The 21,192-nt window shown below is 53.6% G+C and overlaps 1 protein-coding gene and 1 non-coding gene across 8 annotated transcripts in view; both read right to left on the reverse strand.

Annotated features, from left to right (window-relative positions):
* Positions 1-678: 678 nt before the first annotated feature.
* LOC116637262 lies at positions 679-785 on the reverse strand. Its single transcript, XR_004300446.1, has one exon. It is a non-coding gene; the product is annotated as a U6 spliceosomal RNA (small nuclear RNA).
* A 5,165-nt stretch (positions 786-5,950) lies between these two features.
* The window catches only part of UNC13A (unc-13 homolog A), a 63,560-nt gene continuing 48,318 nt past the window's right edge, over positions 5,951-21,192 (reverse strand). For 5 of the 7 annotated variants that reach the window (XM_032412383.1, XM_032412378.1, XM_032412379.1 and 2 more), the window contains 8 exons: positions 20,457-20,486; positions 19,008-19,064; positions 18,552-18,632; positions 17,472-17,619; positions 16,398-16,454; positions 13,491-13,583; positions 12,626-12,785; positions 5,951-11,067 (listed from right to left, as the gene is read on the reverse strand). In XM_032412383.1, coding sequence (XP_032268274.1) covers positions 10,767-11,067; positions 12,626-12,785; positions 13,491-13,583; positions 16,398-16,454; positions 17,472-17,619; positions 18,552-18,632; positions 19,008-19,064; positions 20,457-20,486 — 927 coding nt within the window. In that variant the 3' untranslated portion in view covers positions 5,951-10,766. The remainder of the gene's footprint in view (positions 11,068-12,625; positions 12,786-13,490; positions 13,584-16,397; positions 16,455-17,471; positions 17,620-18,551; positions 18,633-19,007; positions 19,065-20,456; positions 20,487-21,192) is intronic. The other 2 variants (XM_032412382.1, XM_032412380.1) reach the window with 2 other exon arrangements.

The raw sequence follows: 21,192 nt of genomic DNA on the forward strand, positions 1-21,192 counted from the left end.
GGTTGTGGTGACTCAGGGTGGTGCTATTGGCATCTGGGAGGGGGGGCAGGGACGCCACTGCACATCCTCTAGTGTACAGGGCAGCCCCGTGACAAAGACTGATTTGGCCCAGAAGTCCACAGGGCTCTGGTTGAGAATCCTGCACCAATCCCATTCAGCCTCTTGGGGACATGAGTCTCTAGAAGGGTCTTCTTTGTGGCATGAAGTGAAGCATCCTTCGCTATGAAATCTCTCTGGTTAAAACAGATTCTGCCTCCAGACTGAAGAGGTTAGAAGCTTAAAAGTGGTGACTGGGAATCCCAATTTTATTCTGATAAAATCTCCAGAAGAGTCATATTTCCATGTTTCTGCTGATATATATATCACAAGTTATATTCAAAAGTCTGAAATCAGTTTCACTTGGGTATAGTCAAGATGTCAGCAGGGTTGGATTCCTTCTGGAGGATCTAGGGGAGATTCCATGTCCTTGTTTTTTCCAGCTTCTGGAGATTGCTGGCATGCCTTGACTCACAGCCACTTCCTGTATCTCCCCAATCCTTTGCTTCTGTCATCACGTCTCCTACTTCTTCATCACGTCTCCTACTTCTTCCATCCCACCTACAAGGACCCTTGTGATTACACTTAGGACCCACTTGGATAATCCAGGATAAGCTTCCCATCATCTTAAGATCCTTAATTACATCTACAATGTTCCTTTTGCCATTTCCGTGCATCCTTGCGCAGGGGCCATGCTAAGCTTCTCTGTATCGTTCCAATTTAGGTATATGTGTTGCCAAAGCCAGCGCTCCTTTTGCCATTTAAAGTAATATTCACAGGGGCATCTGGGTGGCTCAGTCAGTTAAGCGTCAGATTCTTGATCTCAGCTCAGGTCTTGATCTCAGGGTTGTGAATTCAAGCCCCGTGTTGGGCTCCATGCTGGGTATGGAGCCTACTTAAAAAAAAAAAAAAAAGAAAGAAACTTTCACAGATCCTGGGCAATGGGATGTGGGTATCTTTGATGGAGGGGTTATTCAGTCTACCATATGCATCGTTTTAGCAGACTGTAATTGTGGCTGGGTCTGTGGATGTGATGTATCATAATTTCTTCTGTATCCTGGTGTAGCATAGCAGTCAGGATTAAGGGTGGGAAATAGAAACCACTTGAGGTCTTTTTTTTTTTTAAGTGAACTGTATGTTCAATGCAGGGCTCACACTCATGACCCAGAGATCAAGAGTCCCATGCTCTACTGCCTGAGCCAGCCAGGCACCCCGAAAAACCACTTGAGGTCTTTTAACACAAAGGGTTTAATACAGGAAATTCACAAGACTGAACTCTGCGGTTGTAGCATGAAAGCAGCCGCAGATTGAGCTGAATGAATGAATGAATGAAGGAGCATGGCCTTGTGCCAATAACGCTTTATTTACAAAAACAGGCAGTGGGCTGGGTGAGGTCCAGGGGGCAGAGTTTTCCACTCCTGGCGCAGGAGAGCAGGACCAGGACTGGTCCTACAGGAATGACTCTGCAGAACCTGCTCACCAGGGGATCTGAGGCTCCCTGAAATCAAGGCAGGGAGGCAGGAGGTCCTTGACACCTCTGACTTGGGGCACATACCCTGTATCTGCGATCCAGAAATGGAATGCCCCCTTTGTGTCCACCACAACTGCTTTTCAACACCCACCAAGCTTGTCACTGGACAAGGGAATGCAGATTCCAGAACAACACGTGTTTCTATGCCTGGCTGTGAACAGGGGAAGCAAAAACCAAGACAGCTCCGGTCTCTTCTGCCTTCCAGATGCCCCCAGGCATCTCTGTGGGTGGACCTGAGCATGTGCCCAGCTGCGGGGGAAACTCTGTGAGCCTGGCTGCAGCTTTGCAGCCTCTGCCTGGAAAGAGGTTGGATCGGGGCGGGTTCTGATGTCAACCCACCACTTCCTCCTCGTTTATTCCTGTACTTTATGGTGATGGGAAGAATGGTTGTGTAATTGTAGGATGCATAATTGTGGAACCTATTATATGTAATTGTAGCATTAGGAACACAGTAATTATCATGCAATATAATGAATTATGTAATGAAATGTAATCGCACATAGATCATGAATCACAGAATTGTGTTTCACCCTCCAGGAAACTGTTCATCTTGTTTACGTTCCCTGGGTGATCGTGCCGTGTTGGCAGGTAGCATGATGAAGAGGGGTGGGGAAAGGGGAGTGAGATTAGGGTAGATTAAGGGGCGGGGGCGAGAGCAGGAGGACAGGGTGAGGTTGAGGCTGGGGGTTCAGGGACAGTGGAGGGTGGGTCGTGAGCATGAGGATGGTGCTGGAGTTTAGCTGCAGGTTAGGGGAGGTGAGGAGAAAGAAGCAGGAGGGGGAGTTTGAATAATGGACTAGGTTAGAGGTTGGCAAACTCTGGCTCAGGGGCCCGAGACTGTCCAGCCACCTGTTCTTCAGTTTAATCTTTAAAATTGAGATGAAATTCGGATAACATAAACTTAGCCATATGCAAGTGGACAATCCTGTGGCACTTAGCACATTCACAGTGTTGTGTAGCCATCACCACCATCCACCTCCAGAAATTTCCATCCTCCCAAACTGGAACTCTGTCCCCATCAGACACAAACTCCCGCTCCCCCTCCCCCAGCCCCCGCCACCCACCGTCCTACTTTCTGCCTCTACGGATTTGGCTACTCAAGTGGGATCATACAGTCTTTGTCCTTCGGTGACTGGCTTCTTTCACTCAGCAGAGTGTCCTCAAGATTCGCCCATGTTGTGGCCTGGGTCAGAATCTCCTTCCTGTTTAAGGCTGAAGTATCTTCCAGTGTGTGGATAAACCGCCTTGCACTGGCCCATTCATCTGCTGATGGACACTGGCTTGCTTCCATGTTTTGGCTACTGTAAACCATGCTGCTCTGAACATGGGTGTCCAAATATCTCTTCCAGACCCTGCTTTCCATTCTTTGGAGGATATTCCCAGAAGTGGAATTGCTGGGTCACAGGGTAATTCTGTCTTTAATCTCTTTAGGACTCTCTCTCCCGTTTTCCACGAAGGCTGCACCATTTTACACGCTCACCAACAGGACACGAGGGTTCCAGTTTCCCCACATCCCCAGCGCTTGCTGCCTTCTGGGTTTTTCGGTAGTAGCCATCTTGATGGTATGAGGTAGAATCCTCCATTTTTTAATCCTAAATGTTGTGCTTATTTATTTTTTTTAGGATTTTATTTATTTATTTGACAGAGAGAGAGAGACAGCGAGAGCAGGAACACAAGCAGGGGGAGTGGGAGAGGGAGAAGCAAGCTTCCCGCCGAGCAGGGAGCCCGGTGCGGGGTTCGATCCCAGGACCCTGGGACCATGACCTGAGCTGAAGGCAGACGCTTAACCAACTGAGCCACCCAGGTGCCCCTATGCTTATTTTTTTTTTTTAATTAATCACACTTATGTATCCTGAAACTAGATCTCTGTGTGTGTAAATATATGCAGCTAGTTGTTGGGCTTGCTCAACATGGGTCATGCCCTGTGCAGACGTGTAAGACTTACTTTTTCCCAGTCAACATCACACGTCTAACATTCATTCACATACTTTGTCAGAGAAAAGCCTCCCTCGCTCCAGAGAGAAGGGCAGATGTCAACCTGCCCCTTGCCCACGGGTGTGGAGTTGACTACGAGCTTCGGTGGATCCAGCGCCAGGCCATTTGGTTCTCGAAGCACAGCAAGCAGCCGGAGTGAGCCTCTGTTCCCAAGCTTTGCGGGTGACACGACGGAGCCCACAGGCTGAGGGACACGGGGCCAAGGGCTGAGCCCCTGTGGTAGCAAGCAACACACAAGCCAGTCCCCTGGGTCAGGGAGCGAGCAGTCATGCAGAAGTCACGCTGTGTAGCCCACGCGTCTAGCTCCAGAAACTTCTCGGTCTCCGGGAGAGAGCACCTGTGCAGCCTGGCACGGTCAGTAAGGGCGTGCAAGGCCCGTGGCGGGCTGCGTCTTCTGACACCTTGCCCACAGCCCTGACTCGTCCCTCTCCCCAGCCGTAGAATATTCCCCTGTGTGCAAATCCCATGACATGAGGCTGCTTCCAGCCTTCTTACCCACGTGCAAGGTGCATTTGTAGGAGAATTTCTAGGTATAGGTAACTCCCATGGTTTAACCACTTTGGGTCCTGCTTTTAATTCTTTTGGCTGTTTCTTGTAGCTAAGAGCACTCAGTGAAGCGGCTCCCAGGGGTGGATCTCGTGGCCCTTGCCCTAGCCACTCAAATGTAGAAACCACCCCAGATCTTGGGGTGTGTGTGTGGGGGGGGTGGTCCTTGAATTCCCCCGAGGAAACCCTGAGCTGAGTCAGATTCCATTTCTGCTCCCTGGTGGGATGAGGGCTCAAAACAGAAATTAAATTCAGCGGTAGGGGCACCTGAGTGGCTAAGTCAGTTAAGCGTCTGACTCTTGGTTTTGGCTCTGGTTGTGATTTCAGGGTCATGGGATTGAGCCCCATGTCCAGCTCTGTGCAGAGTCTGCTTGAGACTCTCTCTTCTTCTCCCTCTGCCCCTCTTGCTCGTGCTCTCTCTTTCTCTCAAATAAATAAATAAATCTTAAAAAAAGAAATTAACTTCAGCTGTAGAAAAATGAGGTTTTGTTCTTTGCATGTTTATGAAATGAGATTCTCACCTGCTATATTAAAAAAAAACAAAACAGGTAGGGACCAAAGTGGGACTGGACAGGAACTATCTGAGCACAACCTTGGACTGACGACCCAGAGAAGGGCTGGAGGTAAGGATGGAGCCAGGGGGTGAGACCCTTAGCCCCGGCCTGCTCACCTTGGAGGAGCCCTGAGCAGGAACCCTGGCTATATCAAGCTGCACAAGATCCCGCAGCCCAGAACGTCTCCCAGACGGTATTCACAGGACAGAACCATATCTGTCTCACTGCTGACAGCCTTGCTGACAACGTTGTCCTGAACCTACAGGATGAAAGTGTTACCCGGGACAGTGACAGCCTTGTCAAGGGTAAGAAATGAGCCTGGTGACCAGGAACTCCACCCCCAGAGAAGAAGCAGTTTTGTTTCTCCCCTGGTTTTTGAGGAGCCAGCTTGGGGTCCAGCACACCCCCATCCCACCCCCAGGATCATGTGATGGTCCCTTATGCATCTGTCCTCCCAACACTTCTTGGATGAACAAAGCCTGACCAATTTTTGGGGGGAAGGGTTTTGCGCCTTCCTGTGTTGGCCAGAGGTGTTGGGGGACAGTGTGATTTCTTTTTCTTTCTTCCTTCCATTCCTTTCTCCCTCCCTTCCTTCCTTCCTTTGCTTCCCTTCCTTCCCTTCCTTCCCTTCCTTTCCTTCCTTCCTTCCTTCCTTCCTTCCTTCCTTCCTTTCTTTTTCTTTCTTTCTTTTCTTTCTTTCTTCTTTTCTTTCTTTTTCTTTCTTTCTTTCTTTCTTTCTTTCTTTCTTTCTTTCTTTCTTTCTTTCTTTCTTTCTTTTTCTTTCTTTTTCTTTTCTCCTTCTTTCTCTCTTCTTTAAGATTTTATTTGAGAGAGGGACACCTGAGTGGCTCAGTCGGTTAAGCGTCTGCCTTCGGCTTGGGTCATGATCCCAGGGTCCTGGGATGGAGTCCTATGTTGGGCTCCTTGCTCAGCGGGGGGCCTGCTTCTACCTCTGCCCCTCCCCCTGCTTGCTCTCTCTCTCTCTCTCTCTGACAACTAGATAAATAAAACCTTTTAAAAAAGATTTTATTTGAGAGAGAGTCAGCGAGCAAGCGCGTGCATGAGCCAGGTAAAGGGCAGAGGGAGAAGCAGACTCCCTACTGAGTGGGGAGCCCAATGGGGGGCTCGATCCCGGGACTCCAGGATCATGACTTGAGCCAAAGGCAAACCGATGGAGCCACCCAAGCGCCCCAGGACAGCATGATTTCTGAGTGCTTTCCCTCAGTGATTTCGCAACCTCCCTCCAGGTTGGGAGGCAATAACCACCATGCCAGGAATTCTCAATACATTTTTATTACTTAAGCTGGGAAAAACCAAACACAACAGACAAACGTGGGGCTGGAGGTTGAGTGTGTGTCCCAACTTGCTTGAGCTAAGAGCAACAGCGGTCCATGTCCTAGGTTCAGATCCCGGCTCTCCCCGCCCTGCAGCGTCTCCCCTCCCTGGGCCTCACTTCTCCTTCTACAAAGCTAGTCATGCATGAGTTGCGTTCATGGGTGAGAAGTGTGTTCAACAGCGTCTGCTAGTATTAAGGGCTATGTGAGTTTTTCGTCGATTTGGGAACGCAAGAAAGCCACCACGTGTCTGAGGCTGTGTGCTTTTTCTTTTTTTTTAATGTCTGCTGTTAATAAAATATTTTTACAGAGACCAAAAAGTCGGAATAGTGCAAAACATCTCAACACCATGCATTCATGACCACTTCTCGTTGGTTTTAAACATTTGTTCCAAGTCACATATTTACAGAGAAATGGGGGCATCTGTGCAGATGCCAGACCAACGGGATGGAATTAAAACAAACAAACGAAGAGCATTTTGATTTCACATTTGCAATCACATGCTAAGAGAAGGTGTGTGGAGGAAGAACCTCCCTGAACTGCGTGTCCGGGTTTGGGGGTCTCAGGGGGGCGGGGCCAGGGGTGAAATGTGAGTCCCCCTGGCTGTTTGGCCTGGGATGCACAGGGGATCGGCAGGGGGGACCCTCTGCCTGTGACCTGTGCCTCAAGTGAGCCACTGTGGTTAGGCAGGGCTCGGGGAATGGGGGAGGTCTTACTCGACACCGTCAACTTGATTTCTCTCTTTAAAAAAAATAAAAGGCAAATAGAAAAGCAATACGTGTCAGTGAAGACGACTTTGGTCCTTGACAATTCTTAGGAAAGGATGTTCAGGGGGCAGACGGTGTCATGACCCGAACCAAACCCCCAGCGAGCTCCCCTCCCGCTCCACTGGGGCAGCAGAGTTTAGGGGCGACTCTGGGCTGTCCCTGCTCTGTCCTGCCCCTCGGTGTCCCCATCTGCAAAATGAACAGCGCAGGGTGTGGGGGACAGAAAGGTCTCTGAGGTCCCAAAGATTTCTAGTTGGGTGTTAAGTTTTTTGCATCTCTGATGGGGGCACGGTGAGGTTTCAGGCTCTGGAGCCCGAGAGGGATTGCAGGTCGAGGCCAGGCACCTGCTCGTTTTACATAAATCCTTCCAGGATGGACTGGTGAGAGCCAGAGAGAACAGTGGGTTCCTCTTCCTTCTAGATCCCCAACTTTTCTCCCCACCTCTGAGTCTCTCTTCATCTCAAGATCGCTCTATGTCTCCCCAAGAGACCCTCAAGGTCTCTCTGGGCATGATCTCACCCTCCCAGTTTCTCCCTTTCTCTCTCTCTCCATCCTTCCCTCTTCTTCTCTCTTTGTGTCCTTACTCTGGGACACTGTCCCTCTTGACGGGTGGGGTACAGGGAGAAGGGATCGGCTCTGTCCAAGATGCCCCTCAATGTCACACTCCCCCTCCCACGGGCCAACCCTACTTTTATCCTTTCCCTGAACCATGGAAATCTAGGGCCAGTTCCTGGCATGAAATGAGGTCCAAATACAACCCTGAGACCCCACCAGGGCTCAGAACTTCGGGCACCCCAGGTGAGGTGGTGAGTGGCCTTGGGGAAAACCCTGCTCCTCTCTGAGCCTTGTTCCAATACAGGAACTTCCTAGTTCCAAAGGCTTCCAGGCCCTGAGACTCCTTTCCTGTCTCCTCCTTGTCTGCTCTTGTCCTCTCTCCACTCTGTGTCCTGTGACTCAGCCACAGTCTGGATGGAGCACCTTCTGTGTGCCCAGGTCTATGTGGGAGGGGAAGGTTGGTATGGACAGACATGGATAGACATGCATGTGGACCCCCCACCCCAAGACATAGTTCTACTAGGCATACCCTCCCTGTCATCCCCCTGTGCCCAGTCTGTGCTCAGTGAACTTGGGGCTATCAAGAGGCCTCAAACCCCAGTCTGGGGGAAACAGAGCTTGTCACAGACACCCCCCCCCCAGCCCCCGGCATCAGGGACAGAAGGGAGGGACAGAGGCTGGGGAAGTCCTGAGGAGGAGCAGTGAGGGTTTTCTACAGGTGAGGATATTTGTGATGGGTTTTGAGGGATAAATAGGAGTTCTCTGGGGAAAGAAGACGGAGTAAATTTCCAAAACAGTTCTAGCCTGGGAGTCAGAAAAAGTCATTCAACAAATACTCCCTGAAGCTCCCTCCATGTGCCTGGACCGGCGCTGGGGAACTTTATACACACACACACACACACTCTCACTCACACACACTGGCAGGCCTTGACCAGAGACTCCCAAGGACTCTTTTGGGAAATAAGTTGGCTCTCTCAGGCAGAAGCTCAGCTCCCCCTTTCCCTGCTGGTCATCCATAAATCTTTCAGGGCTCACCCCCGGTCATATTACCTCCCCTTTGGGTGTTGCTGGTGTTCTCAACCTGAATCATCTATCCACCTCACTCCCACCTACCCCTTGGATGGTCTGAATTTAAAATCTCCCTCTCGGTCCATGTGATAGAGATTCTAGGCTCCCTCTTTGCCACCTCCCAGCCTTGCCCCTGGCCCCTGCCCCCTCCCCCACCATCCTGTAGCAGAACTTGCATCCTAGTCTCTGGTTCAGAACCTTCAGGCACCCGAACCTGCCTAAATTCAAGGGACATAGAGTACCTCCAGGTAACTCAGAAAACAGTGCCATTTCTTCCAGACTTGTTCACCTGCCAGGAAACCGTCAATATAAACATACAACTCTCAATGCCTAGGATTTGCACATGGCCTCCTTAGACATGCCAAACCCTTGGGCAGTGCACAATGGGGACAACTCTACCCAGTGTGGCCCAAGGCTCATCTAAGGGGTAGGTTTGTTTTTTCTTTTTAATATACCCTCCAAAATCTTTCCAGGAATTAATTTCAGTGTCCCAAAAGCACTTTGTCTCTCCCCCAAACTGCACTGGTCCTTTCTCCATGAGGTGGCCAGAGGGAGATTTTGAAATAATCTGACCTTCAGACTCTCCTCAGCTTTAAAATCTCCTGGGGTTCCCCAAGTCTCTTAGCGTAAAATAAAAACTCCCCAGGGCAGCATACAAGGCCCTGCCTGGTCTGACATCTCTGCAGGTCTCCCTGACATCAACACCTCCTCCCTGTTGTCCCCCTCGTCAGCCACTTTGACCTCGCTGTGCTTCAAGCCTGCCCACCTCAGCCTTTGCACCTACTGTTCCCTCCACCTGGAGCTTTTTGGCTCTAATCGGTGGTTCCTTCTCCTTTTTCACCTCCTCAGAAAGCCCTCCCTCACTGTGCTGTCTGACACAGCCCCCACCACTCCAGGAGCCCAGCTACTCCTCACCTGGCCCCTGTTTTAATTTCTTTCTAGTACAAGAGAATCCTGTACTTGTCAGTCCGGCAGGGGAAAAAAAATGGCACAAAAGCACCCATCCAACAAGGAAAAGCAGATTCTGGGCAAAGACAAACCAGGACAAATTTCCCAAAAGGTTCTGCCTGCATGAACTACAATGGGGAAACTTGACTCTGACCAGATTGCCCCACTATTACCTCCTGGAGGAAGAGCTTCAGGCAGGTAGAGGCCCCACCTCTGGTGTTTGAATGAATGAATGAGATTTTGGAGACTAAGCTCCAAGCATGTTTGTATATTTACACACACACATATACACACACCTAGAGTTTCTGGTCTCTTTCTTGCCTGCCTGGAGAATTCTGGAAGAGGAAGAAGGGGTTCAGGGTGTGCCTGGGTCCAGGGAATCGCAAATCCTCACTCTTTTTTTGGTGGGAGATCTAGAGTTCTCAGGGAATCTCCCCATAGGTTCCCAGTGGAAAAGGCAGAGGGCAGGGGTTTTGCTTGGCAGCCAGACATGGGAGGGGGGCAGTGGGGGCCTTGGCCCAGAACCCCCATCCCTTGTAAGGATTGGGGGAGTTCCCCTGAGGGGGTTAGCAGCAATGGGGAGCTGTATCGGGTCATCCGATCTCAGCCCACCCTTAGATGGGGCACACAGGCCAAAGGGAGCGGGGAGAGGGTGTGGCACTGGGACCTTCAGCAAAGTCTCAAGCAGCTCTCTGGCTCTCAGTTTTGCCATCTGTTAAATGGGTGGGTTGAACTCTATATGAGGATGGGGTATGCTGGGGGAAAGGAGAGGCAAACCCCCATAGGGAAGTGGGGGCAGCGCGGGTGCTTCAGAGCCGTCCACTTGGCCCCCAGGGTTTGGGCGCCCGAGAGCGCATGTGCTTTTGAAATCCCATCCTCCCCTCCCTCCCTGTTTATTTTTTGCACAAACACGAAAAGACACTCTGGTCCAACCTGGGCCCTCCAACAAGCATCCTAGTGCCTCCAACCCCTAGGCCACCCCAGGGGGCCCTCCAGGAAGCCTGCCCCTCGAGGAAGCTGAGAGTTCCATACTTGGCAATTGGTCTTGGGTCCCAGGGCTTGGGGACCCATCTTATGGCTTTTCCAGGGGACAGGAGGCAGGGCCTCCCCGTACCAGAGCCCCAGGATCTGGCCTCCTCCATAGGGGGCGGGACTCCCTCCCATCCCAGCTCGAAATGTCTCCTAGGCGCTGGGGACTTGGCTTCTAGTAGGGGATGTGGCTTCTTCCTTCATCGCGCCCTAGGGCGTGGCCTCTTGAGGGGGCGGGGCGTCGTCCTTTCACAATTCCCTAGAGGGGTGAGCTAAGTCAAGGGCGCAGGCGCAGCCAGCCCTCTGCACAGAGCCCGGAGACTCGCCCTCTGGGAGGTCCCAGCGCGCAGACGTCGCCCCGCCCCGTGCGCAGGCGCAGTGCTGCACGCCCGCGTGCCCCGCGCTAGGGCGCAGGCGCGGCACCGCCTTCCTCGGCGGAGCGCGTGTCCGACTTGAGCTTGACGAACTCCTTGGCCACCTCGTCATTGCTGCGCTGTGACAGGATGCGCAGCACCGTGAGGCCCGTGTCGTCCATATGGATGCGGCGGCCCAGTGGCAGCCAGCAGGCGGCGCTCCCGCGCTGGGCCAGCTCCCGCAGCTGCAGTACGGCCAGCCCCACCGTGCGGTCCTCGCGCGCGAAGCAGTAGTCCTTGACGCACACCTGCAGCTCATAGCACTCCGGGCCCGCGTCGGCGCTCAGCGTGCTGAGGGCGGGGGGGGGGGGGGGGGGGGGGGGGGGGGGGGACGGGGCGGGGCGTGAGGACAGCCCCGCCTGCCGGGCTCCCACGCCCCTACCGCTGACCCCGCCTCCGCGCTGGGCCACACCCCCAAGACACCAGAGCTGGGCCACGCCCACATTTCCTGACACAGACTCACCCCTGTTCCCCAATAATATCTCTGTCCTGTCTCTCCTTCCTCCCTTCTTTCCCCACCCCACCTCTAATCGACAACACCCCCACCATCCTACTCCCAAGCCCCGGGGCCAAACCACGTCCCCACCCAGGTGACACTACCCCGAGACCCCCTGGCTAGACCACGCTTCCACCCCGCGGTATCTGCGCCCACACCTTTGGCCAGCTGAGCTGCTGCTCCCACCACCCTGTCCCAGATATCGCACCCAGAAGCCCCTTTACCGGGCTCCCACCTGAACCCAAGTTCTCTCCTTGACGTGGCCCCTCTCCCATACTCCCTAGCCCACCCCTCTTACCCCTAAGGTTCTCTCTCCACACGACCTGCCCTCGTACCTTCACCATGAGTGACCCCCAACACATTCCAGCATGCCTCCCCCTACCCCAAGCTAGGTCCCCAACGCTGGGCCTCTGCCCCCAGGGGACCTGCCCTGATGGGCCACGCCCACACCGCTCCCCAGAAACACCCTCCTTGACTGTACTCTTAGCCCTCAAGTACTACTGCCCATTCCAGGAGACATCTGCCCCGCAACGAGACCAAGCCCCTGCTCCCCAGCACTGCATCAGGTGTCCTACCACTCCAAAATCCTCTGATCAAGAGCCCTCTTGTCCTCTCCCTAGCTCTGATGACCCCTTACCCCTCTGCACTTCTGTCCCCCAAGAACACCCCCAACATGATCCTGCTCCAGTGAGGTTTGCACCTGAGCCAAATATCTGCCCACCCCAAGTAATACCCTGATCAGATTTATTTGTGTTCCCTCAGTCATCTGCCCCTCTGGACCCCTGATGCTTCTGATTATGCTCACCAGGAAGCCCCATCTGGATGTGACCACACCGTCACCCACTTGACAGGCATCCCAATGCCCTGGATCACACTCCACTCCTGTCCTCTACCGGTGACTCCTCCAAAGCTGCCCCGACAGCCCTGACAAGGCTCACTGCTGACTCCAGGAGACCTGCCCCCCGTGCCCTTGAGACCCTCACCCTTGCCCCATCATGACCTCTCATGGCCCTTAACCAGACCTGAGTCTCCAGCCCCAGAAATGGCTGTGCCCAACATGCGCCCTCTGCCCAGACTTCCCCTCCTCTTCACAAGCCTTCCTCAACATGTTATATTACATTCACTCCCTCCGCTGGGAACTGCCTGTCTCCCAAAGTGGTTACCCCCCATCCCCTCAAATGTCATTCCTGCACTAAGGTGCCTTCCTTCCCAGTGCTCTCACCTAGGATGTGCCCCTTCTCATTCCTGTGCCCAGGAATCACTGGCCTACCAGTCATCCCTCTTCTAGTGGACCCTGAGGTTCACCTAGCAGATGTCCCCTCCCCATGCTCCCCAAACCATCCTTGGACTCACAACTGGAAGCTCTCGTTGTACTTGGGGGCCCAGCTGTTGTTCTTGGATTTGGTTGCAAACTTTCGTTTCTTGTCACTGAGCTGGGGCCCAATGATGTTGACCTCGATGAATGGCCGGAAAATGCCAGAAGTCTGCCACTTGAGGTCATTGGCAGCCACGACTGTTAGGGGAAGTAGAGGGTAAGACTGTCAGGGTCCCCTAAATACGCAGCTGTGGTTTCAAAGCCTGTCTGAAAGAGTACATTTCCCAGAATGTTCCTATAGCTAAGTGTGGCTATATGACTAAGTTCCAGTCAATGAAATTTCAGTGAAAGAAAGGGATGTGTACAACTTTCAGGTTGTGGCTTAAAAGGCAGGGAGAATGCCCTAAACTTTCTCCTTCTAGCTGCAGGCTGGGATGCTGGTGGGTACTGAGTTTTTTGGTACCATATAGAGGAGGAAAACATATTAGGGATGAAAGTGCAACAAAAGATGGCACGGGTCCCCAAATCTGTGAAGCCTCCAATGTCAGCTCTGGGCTGATTGTCCTTGGTTACCTCAGAGAAAATTTCATTCTATCTTGTTTAAGCCACTGTTATTTTAGGCCTTGGTTAAAACAGCTCAATCTGTGTTCTAATTTTAAAAAAAAGCCAACAAAAGCAAGGCAGAGCTGAAAGATGGAGAAGGTGGAATTAAGTCCCATAACACTGGGCCCCTGGATCCAGCCATGCCTGAAGATGATTTATTTCTACAATTTTCAGTTTTATGAAAACTTTTTTTTAAATGAAAAATGCCTTTCTTGCTTAAGCTAGTTTGAGTTTGGTTTCTGTCATAGGACCTAGTGAATCCTGGCGAAGGCACTCCCCCTCCCAACTCAGACTACTCACCTTTCACAGTGACCTTGTGTTCCCCAGTTCCTGGATGAGTGAAGAGCTCAACGTGGACTGAAACTTCACCCACAGGGTCTTCCACACCCGAGCCTGGGCGGGGTAGGGGAGGATGCTTGGCATGAGCTCCATTCTTCCCACCCACTCTAAGGGACCTGGACTGCTTCCCACCCACCATGTGCTGGCGGCACCAGGTCATCAGCCCTGACAGGGTGGCAGTGAGGGTGGGGATGTGATGGCAAGCGACGTTAGGAAGCCAAGAATGCTGGGTTCAGGCCTTTCACTACCTCGCTGTGTGATCTCAGGCAGATCTCTTAACTTCTCTGAGCTTAAAGCATCTGCCCCCCCATTTTTCTCATTCCACTGATTGCCATGCTGTCAAAACTCAGTCTTCATCTTACACACCATCGTACTCACCCTGGCTTCCTTGGGTCTCATTTTCTCCTCTTGGTTGCTCCAATGCCACACCCTTCAGGTTATCATCCTACACGCCAGCCGCTCCTTCTCACCCTCTTTTGTCACTTCCTCCTTCTCTTTAAATTGTCAAACTGTTGGGACTCCCTTCTTTGTCTCCACTCCCTCTCGAAGTACTCACACACTAGAAAATCCTACTGACTCTACCTTCAAAATACATCCAGAATCTGACCCACCTCCTTGGCTCCATCCTGTTTTGTCCTCCATCAACACATGCCTGGACTATTGCAGTGGTCCCCACCCTGTCTCTGGAATCCTCCTCTCAGCCTCTCTCCATACACCAGCCAGAGAAATCCTATTAGGTTAGCACACTTCCCTCCTCTGCTTAAAACACTTCCATGGCTTCCATCTCCCTCTGAAATAATCAAAGTCCTTTTTGTGACCTGCAATGTCCTACCAATGTGTCCTCGCTATTACCTCTCCTGCCTCACCTCTGTCCACGCTCACCCTCGCTCACTCTGCTCTGGCCACACGGGCTTCCTCACTGTTTCTCCAAAACAGTGATAACCTGACCCAGAGTCCTCACTTCTTCTGAAGGGACAGCTTGTAGGGATATCTTTATTTTCCCTGCCCCACTGCTATTCCTCTTTCAGTAGAGGATCTCAAGTTTCTTGAGATTGAGAAATGGCCCCCAAGCCCACCTCAGACCTCGTGGCTCCATCTTGCACTTCAGGTATCGCAAAATGAACCAAGGCTGCCCAATCAGAGCATTCCCTGCCCATAGTTGCAGTGATTGGCTCAGGAATGGTCATGTGACCCATGCTGGGCCAATCAGAGTTAGCCCTGGGACTTTGGCTGTAACCCTGAGGAAAGAGTCTGGAGCTAAGCTGGCAAGGCTGGCTGCCCAATGAGGGGAAAGCCTACATCACAGATGTCTCAACAGAGACCAATGACCAATAACATTGTCGGAGACTCTGGCTCCAGCTATTACTGATGTCAACACAGCCCTTAATCTTTCAGTTCCAGGCCCATAAATTCCCTAGTCTGCTTGAGTCTGGCTAAGGTGTGCCTCTGTTTGTGGCCACCACAATGCCCTGATTGATTGGTTCTGGTGGGGTCATTGAAGGGGCAGCTTAAAAGCTTTGTCCTTGTCCCTCTCTCTGTGGTTCTGAAAAGGGCATCCTGTGGGGCCTGGGGACCTGTGACCGCCAGCACCCCCACCAGGTTCCTCCCCTGCCCCTCAGGAAGCTCCCCACACCTTGAGCACCCCATGCATGGGGGGAGGAAGGGGGAGAGTCAGGGGTGGGTGTCCAAGGTTAATCCGGGTTACCTGGCACTGGGTGGGAAGTGACTGAGGCTCAGGGGACAGAGAGGCCTGGAGACCCCCCATCACCCCACTACTGGGGCGTGCACCCCCCCATCCTTGCTGCCCACCCCAGGCCACCTTCCTTGTCATCTCAGGCTCCGGCTCCCCCCTCCCCCCAACCAGTCACATGCTCAGCCTCACCTCCCCCCACCCCAAGGCTGATGCTTCACAGCAAGCTCAATCCGGGCCAGACTGAGGGTGCCGGGGGGGAGTTGGACAGTGGTGGGTGGGGTGAGGGGTCAGACCATGGCCAAAGCTAGTAAGAAGGGGGAGGAGGGCAATGCTGGGCGCCCCCATCCCGTGGTTTGCTGGCTCCAAGGGGAAGGGTCTTTCCCGGGCCTCTCTGTGCTTACCCCAATCCCACCCCTTCCCGAGTCCCTGGCCCCCTGTAGGGTTAGGTTCCTTGGGCAAGTGGCTTAATCTCCTTTGAGACTCAGCTTCCTCATCTATGGAATGATGGACCGCCCTGTGGGGCAAGTGGGAGAAATCTTTTCAAGAATCCCTGAGAAATGCTTCTTGGCACAAGCGCTGGCTCAGAGTTAGAGCCTGAAAACTTAGTTTTCTATGCTTGGAAGAATGACACCAGTAATAATAATAATAATAATAATAATAATAATAGTAACAACAAACATTTCCTGGGATCTACTACATGTATTACAGGTCGGGAACTGCTCTAAATTTAATTCATCTAATCCTAAAAATAATCTTATGAATTAGGGCCCTTGACTGTTCCCATTTTTACAGATGGGAAAGCTGAGACTCAGGGAGGCGAGATGCTCCCGCAGGCGCCCAGCCGCCAGAGTGGCGGAGCTGGGATCGGAGCCCACTGGGATCTGAGCCCACTCTTAACCGTGCAGGCGCTGTCCGTGGTACCCGGGATCTCGCTTAAGAGATGCACCTAGGAAGAAGCGGATTCCGACTCGAATCGCTTCTCCGTCCCCGCGTGGAACCAGCAAGCCGTCCTTCCCCCTCGTCCACCTAGGCCCCCACAGCTGGGCCGGCCTGGGCGGGGCCCGGCAGACCGGGGAGGCGGAAGGACGGGCCTTTTACTAGCCGGGGCCGGGAGGGGCGCAGGCACCGGGCACCGGGCGCGGGCGGGCGGGCGGGCGGGCGGCGGAGGCACGTACCCTTCTCAGGATAAATGTCTTCACTAAGGGTAAACCTAGTCCCTTTTCCACCATGGACTAATCACGGGGGAAGGTGGAGAAAGGAGGGAAGGGAGAGGTGGGGGGAGAGACGAGCGAGCGAGAGGCGAGGATGGAGGGCGAGTGTGTGTGGCGGGGAGCAGGGGAGGCGCGGAGAGGGGGCAGCGAGTGAGAGGGAGGAGAAACAAGAGAGAAAGAAACGTCAGCTGCAGACGGACGGACAGACAGCCTCCCGCTCCGGGGGGACACCAGGGACACCAAAAGCAGCAGCTTGGACTGGGCACGAGGCTGAGCACGGAGGTCCGACGCCCAGGGAGGGCCCTAGGCCCTGGGCTGACGGGGGGGAAGGGCGAGGGGGGAAGGGGGCCGCTCCCCTCCCCCCAGCTTCTGGCTTGATGGCCGCTCTCCCTCCCACCGCACTGCCAGAACTAAGGCTGGGTCAGCCGCCAGACTTCTCTCCCTTTTCTTAGGGCCAGTTTTGAATGGGAGGGGGGTCCCCAGGGAGGAGACCTGCTCTCCCCAGCCCCAGCTGCTGTGTGTGAACTCAGAGAGGGACAGGAGACAGAGGCAAGAGAAGAGACAGAGAAAGACAGAATTTGAGAAATGGAAACTCCCTCTCCGTCCACTCCTCCAGGTCGGGGTCCCTCCCATCCCTGGGGCTGTCAGTCATTCCTTTGCCGCATGACGTCATAGGCCCCGCCCCGCCCCGAGCTGTCAACCACTCCCTGGATCCAGAACTTCCAAGTCCCGTCCCTAGGAGCTTTCAATCACTCCCTAGTCTTGCCTTCAAAGAGGTCCCGCCCCACAGCTTTCAATCACCTACTGGCCCCGTGTTGTCACAGATTCTCCCAGGAGATGCCAATCACCTCCTGGCCCAATGACGTTAGAGGTCCCGCCCCCCAGTAGTCGTTCACTCATTGGCCGCGTGCCATCACGGAGCTCAGGAGCTCCCGGGAGCTGTCAATTGCCCCGGCCCATGACGTCACAGAGGAGGTGAGTCAGTGGCAGCCTCACAGGCTAGGGGCTGGGTTGCCACGCTAGCAGGCCGCCGCTTACCCTGGGCCGCTTGCGTCTGCACGAAGGTCTTGATGAGCAGGTCCGTGGCCTGCGTGTAGAGGGACAGGGCATAGCGCAGGGACTGCAGGTCTGGGCTCTTCTCCAGGAAGGTCTTCTTGAGGCCCACGCCACCTGCGTGGAAGTATTGCTGTGCAGGACAAGGTGGGGAGAGGTGAAATTAGTTAGGCAGCCCCAATACCCCCTCCCCAACCCCGCTGCCCTCCAGTGGTTATGTGTTGGATGACGGGGGCGGGGGAGGGGTGGGGTGGGGGTGGTGTGCTTCAAAACACCCAAGTCGAGCTCTGCTACTCCGCCACCTCCAAACCTGCCCCAAACCCGCCGGTGGGCTTCCAGCACTCTCAAAATAATACCCATGCTTCTCGCCTCTCCTCAAGCCCTTTGTGGCCCCAACCCTGCAACCTCCCAGCCTTCTCTCAAAACGTCTTCCCTAGAACGTACCTGCCTCAGGGTCTTTGCACTTACTGTGCTCGCTGGTGGGACGCCCCCCCAACCCCCCCCCCGCCCCACAACTTCAAACACCTTATTTTGCCATAACTATCTCCTTGTCCTCCTTTGGTTAAGATCTCAAAGAGCTTTCCTTGACCACTCTCCTTAATATGTTGCCAACCCTATTTCACTATAATTATTTTGGCAAAAATTTCCTTCAAAGTAGTTTTCATTTCATGGAGACCATGGTCCCTTTCATCGAGTTCTTGCATGGGCTGGTCCTCTGCCTAGAATGCTTTGTTTGCTTTGCCTTGCAAACTACTATGCATTCCTCAAGACCCACCTCCCACATGCCTTCTTTCCAAAAGCCCTCGCTTCTCCTTCCCTGGGCTCCCCCAGCTCCCAGCCTTCCTTCTACCCTGCCCTGACCCCACAGAGCTGGGGCTGTCTGTATCTGGCTGGCCCCCTGAATCTAGGCTCCTCAGGGCCCTGCCATCAGCCAGCCTGGAACTGACAGAAGAGTCATCAGGGAGTGTTTATAAATTGAATGAAGTAAGGTGGGTTCGAGCCTAGGTCCATGTCTACACCAGCCACACCCTCTGCCTGGGATGGGACAGGGGTGGGACCTCTCACCTTGATGGTGTCCAGGGCCAGTTCGACTACTGCACACTGCTTTGGGGTCAAGCTCTTGGCTTCTTCCCGTACCATGTGGTCCTGGATGGATGGAGAGAGGGCCCAGATGGGCAGAGCAGGCCCCACCTTAGGGATCTGCCTGTCTATGGGCCTCATCCCTGTAAAACTCTGATGAGTTGGGTAGTGGGTCTGTCTTTTCATCATTGTGTCCCTGGTACCTAGCATGTGACCGGCACACAGCACGTGCTCAATATTTGTTGAATAAATGATTTGTATCCTTGATCAAGCTGTATCTGAAGCTGAATTTTGCAGATCTTTCCAACACACTGGAGCAAATAAATTGTGCTTAAATCAGTCTGAGTAGGGTTTCTGTCTCTTGAACATGTCACCATTCTGGGACCTTCCCCCTAGGAAGCTTCTCCACCCCAATCTCCTGCCCTCCGCTCTTGGCCTCACCTTGAGTTTAGACAGCTGACCCAGCTCTTTGGCTGCATTGAAGATCATCTGGGTTCCCTGCAGGTAACAACAGTCACAGCCGAGGTGAGGGTGGGGGTCCTCCAGTCCAATCCCCACAGCCCTACTGACACCCTAGCCCTGGACACCATCTTGGTTCTTGTCCAGAAGCTCTGGGCAGGGCAAGGGTTGTGTCCCTGGGGCAAAGGTCTGGAGCTCCCCCTCAGGAAGAGCTGAGGAGGAGGTGGTGACTTTGTCCCTGCAAATCCCAGTGTGGGCACACTACCCACCCTCTCACCTCCACCAGGACCCCAGGTTTGTGGGACAGAGAAGAAAGAGAGTGGGCAGTGAGGAGCCATGGGTGTGGGAAGCCCCAGATGGTGTTTATCGGTATGGGGCAGGCTTACCAACCCAAAGTCAGGGGGTTTTAAGAAAACTATGGGATGGGCTCTGGTGACCCCACCACTCCCGGGGCCCAATGCCTCTGTGGGAGAATTTCCCCAGTCATCTGGGTGGCTGTTAGTCTGACCTTGTAAAAGGAAGAATCCTCCCCACCAACACACACCTCAGTACCCATCCCCCACCCCACCCAAAACAGACACCAGCAAGATGGCATCCTGGTTATGGCTCCAATGAGCCGGGTGGGCCTGGGTTCAAATCCCAGCTCTGCTGTGTGGCCCTGGGCAAGTCACTTAACCTCTCTGAACCTCAGCTTTCCCATCTAGTTGGGGAAAATAATATCCACTTCATGGTTTAGCTGGGGCTAAATATGTCTTTGTTCAATGTACACTCTTATTATCATCTGGTCTCAAGGTCATGAGCAGTGCTGGGGGCAATGGTCGGCCTGGAAGCCACGAGTCCTGCCTCCTCCAATCACTGTGCTGGGTGACCTGAGGCATGTCCTTGGACTTTTCTGGGGCTCAGTTTCCTTCCCTGGTTAACAGGAGCACCTACACTAGGTTAGGGGATGCAGTAGGCCTAAGTATCAATGAGGTCCTGCATTTACTGGGGCCTGGGGTGGTCTGGGGTCCTGAGCAGGGCTAGGCGGGAAGGAGGGCCATTTACAGCTGGGATGCTTGGAATCACATTGATGGTCTACCAGCTGGCCAGTGGGAGCTGGTTATCCTGCAGCTACTAATATTGTTACTATCATCCTGGCTGTTGCTACTCTTTTGATTCCTTGTCTGTGATTCCCTGAGGCTGTCCTGAGGCACAGCTACTTAAGAGCCCAGCTGTCTGGTCCTTGGTTTCCCCTGCCACACCCTCCTCCCCTCCTGCCTCCCTCCCACCCACCACCCCTCACGAGCAAACCAGACAAACAAAGGAAGAAGAGACCACAGATGGGTTCACAGTGCGCCCCCAGACGGCACGGACCACAGAGATGGAAGGAGGCACAGGGTGGGGAGGGGGTTGGGGGTGGGAGCCAGACAGACAGTGAGAGGCTGGTCTTACATCTGAGTGGCTTGGCAATTTCACCCTGCCCTGTGGAGAGAATCAGGCGGAGGTCAGAGTTTGGGTGGCTGTTGGGAGGATGTTCACTGGGGCTTCCCTGCCCCCTCAAAGCACAGTCCCGCTCCCCAACCCACAAGCTGCCCCCCAGGTCCTCAGTCTAACACTGAGCCCCCTCCCCAGCTAGGCACCTTCCCTTGTCTCCCACTGGGGACTCCGGCCAGACTCCGGACTGCCAGGAGGCTACAACCAGCCCATCACCTGGGGACAGCCTGCCTAGGGATGGGGTACCTTGCGGAGGGGGAGAGAAGAGAAAGGGCTTGGGTTTCTCTCCTCCCCCAACCTCCAAGACTTTTCCCAGCAGGCCTGACTCTAAAAGAAGTGTACTTATAGGTATCACAAGTTTCCTCAATGTAGAGACACACACCCAAGTACATCCACGCAAGTGCAGAAAGTTTACACGCACACACACCTGGATCAGCACACATACACACAGAACTCACACACTAAAATATACACATGCACTCCTAAACACTTGCACATGTGTGCACAATCACACACATAAACTCACACACTCACCCCCACATGGATGCACTTACATGTACATGGTGACTGGAAAATTGAATGTGCCCCCCCAAAGGGCTGGATGAGCGAGTAGGGAAGCCCTACAACCCATGTTCATGAAGCAGAGACCCCACTTGTGTGCTCACAGGTATGCTAGTTCCTGCATGAATGCACA

The sequence above is a fragment of the Phoca vitulina genome, unplaced genomic scaffold (genome assembly GCF_004348235.1).
Source record: "Phoca vitulina isolate PV1807 unplaced genomic scaffold, GSC_HSeal_1.0 scaffold13, whole genome shotgun sequence".
NCBI lineage: Eukaryota > Metazoa > Chordata > Mammalia > Carnivora > Phocidae > Phoca > Phoca vitulina.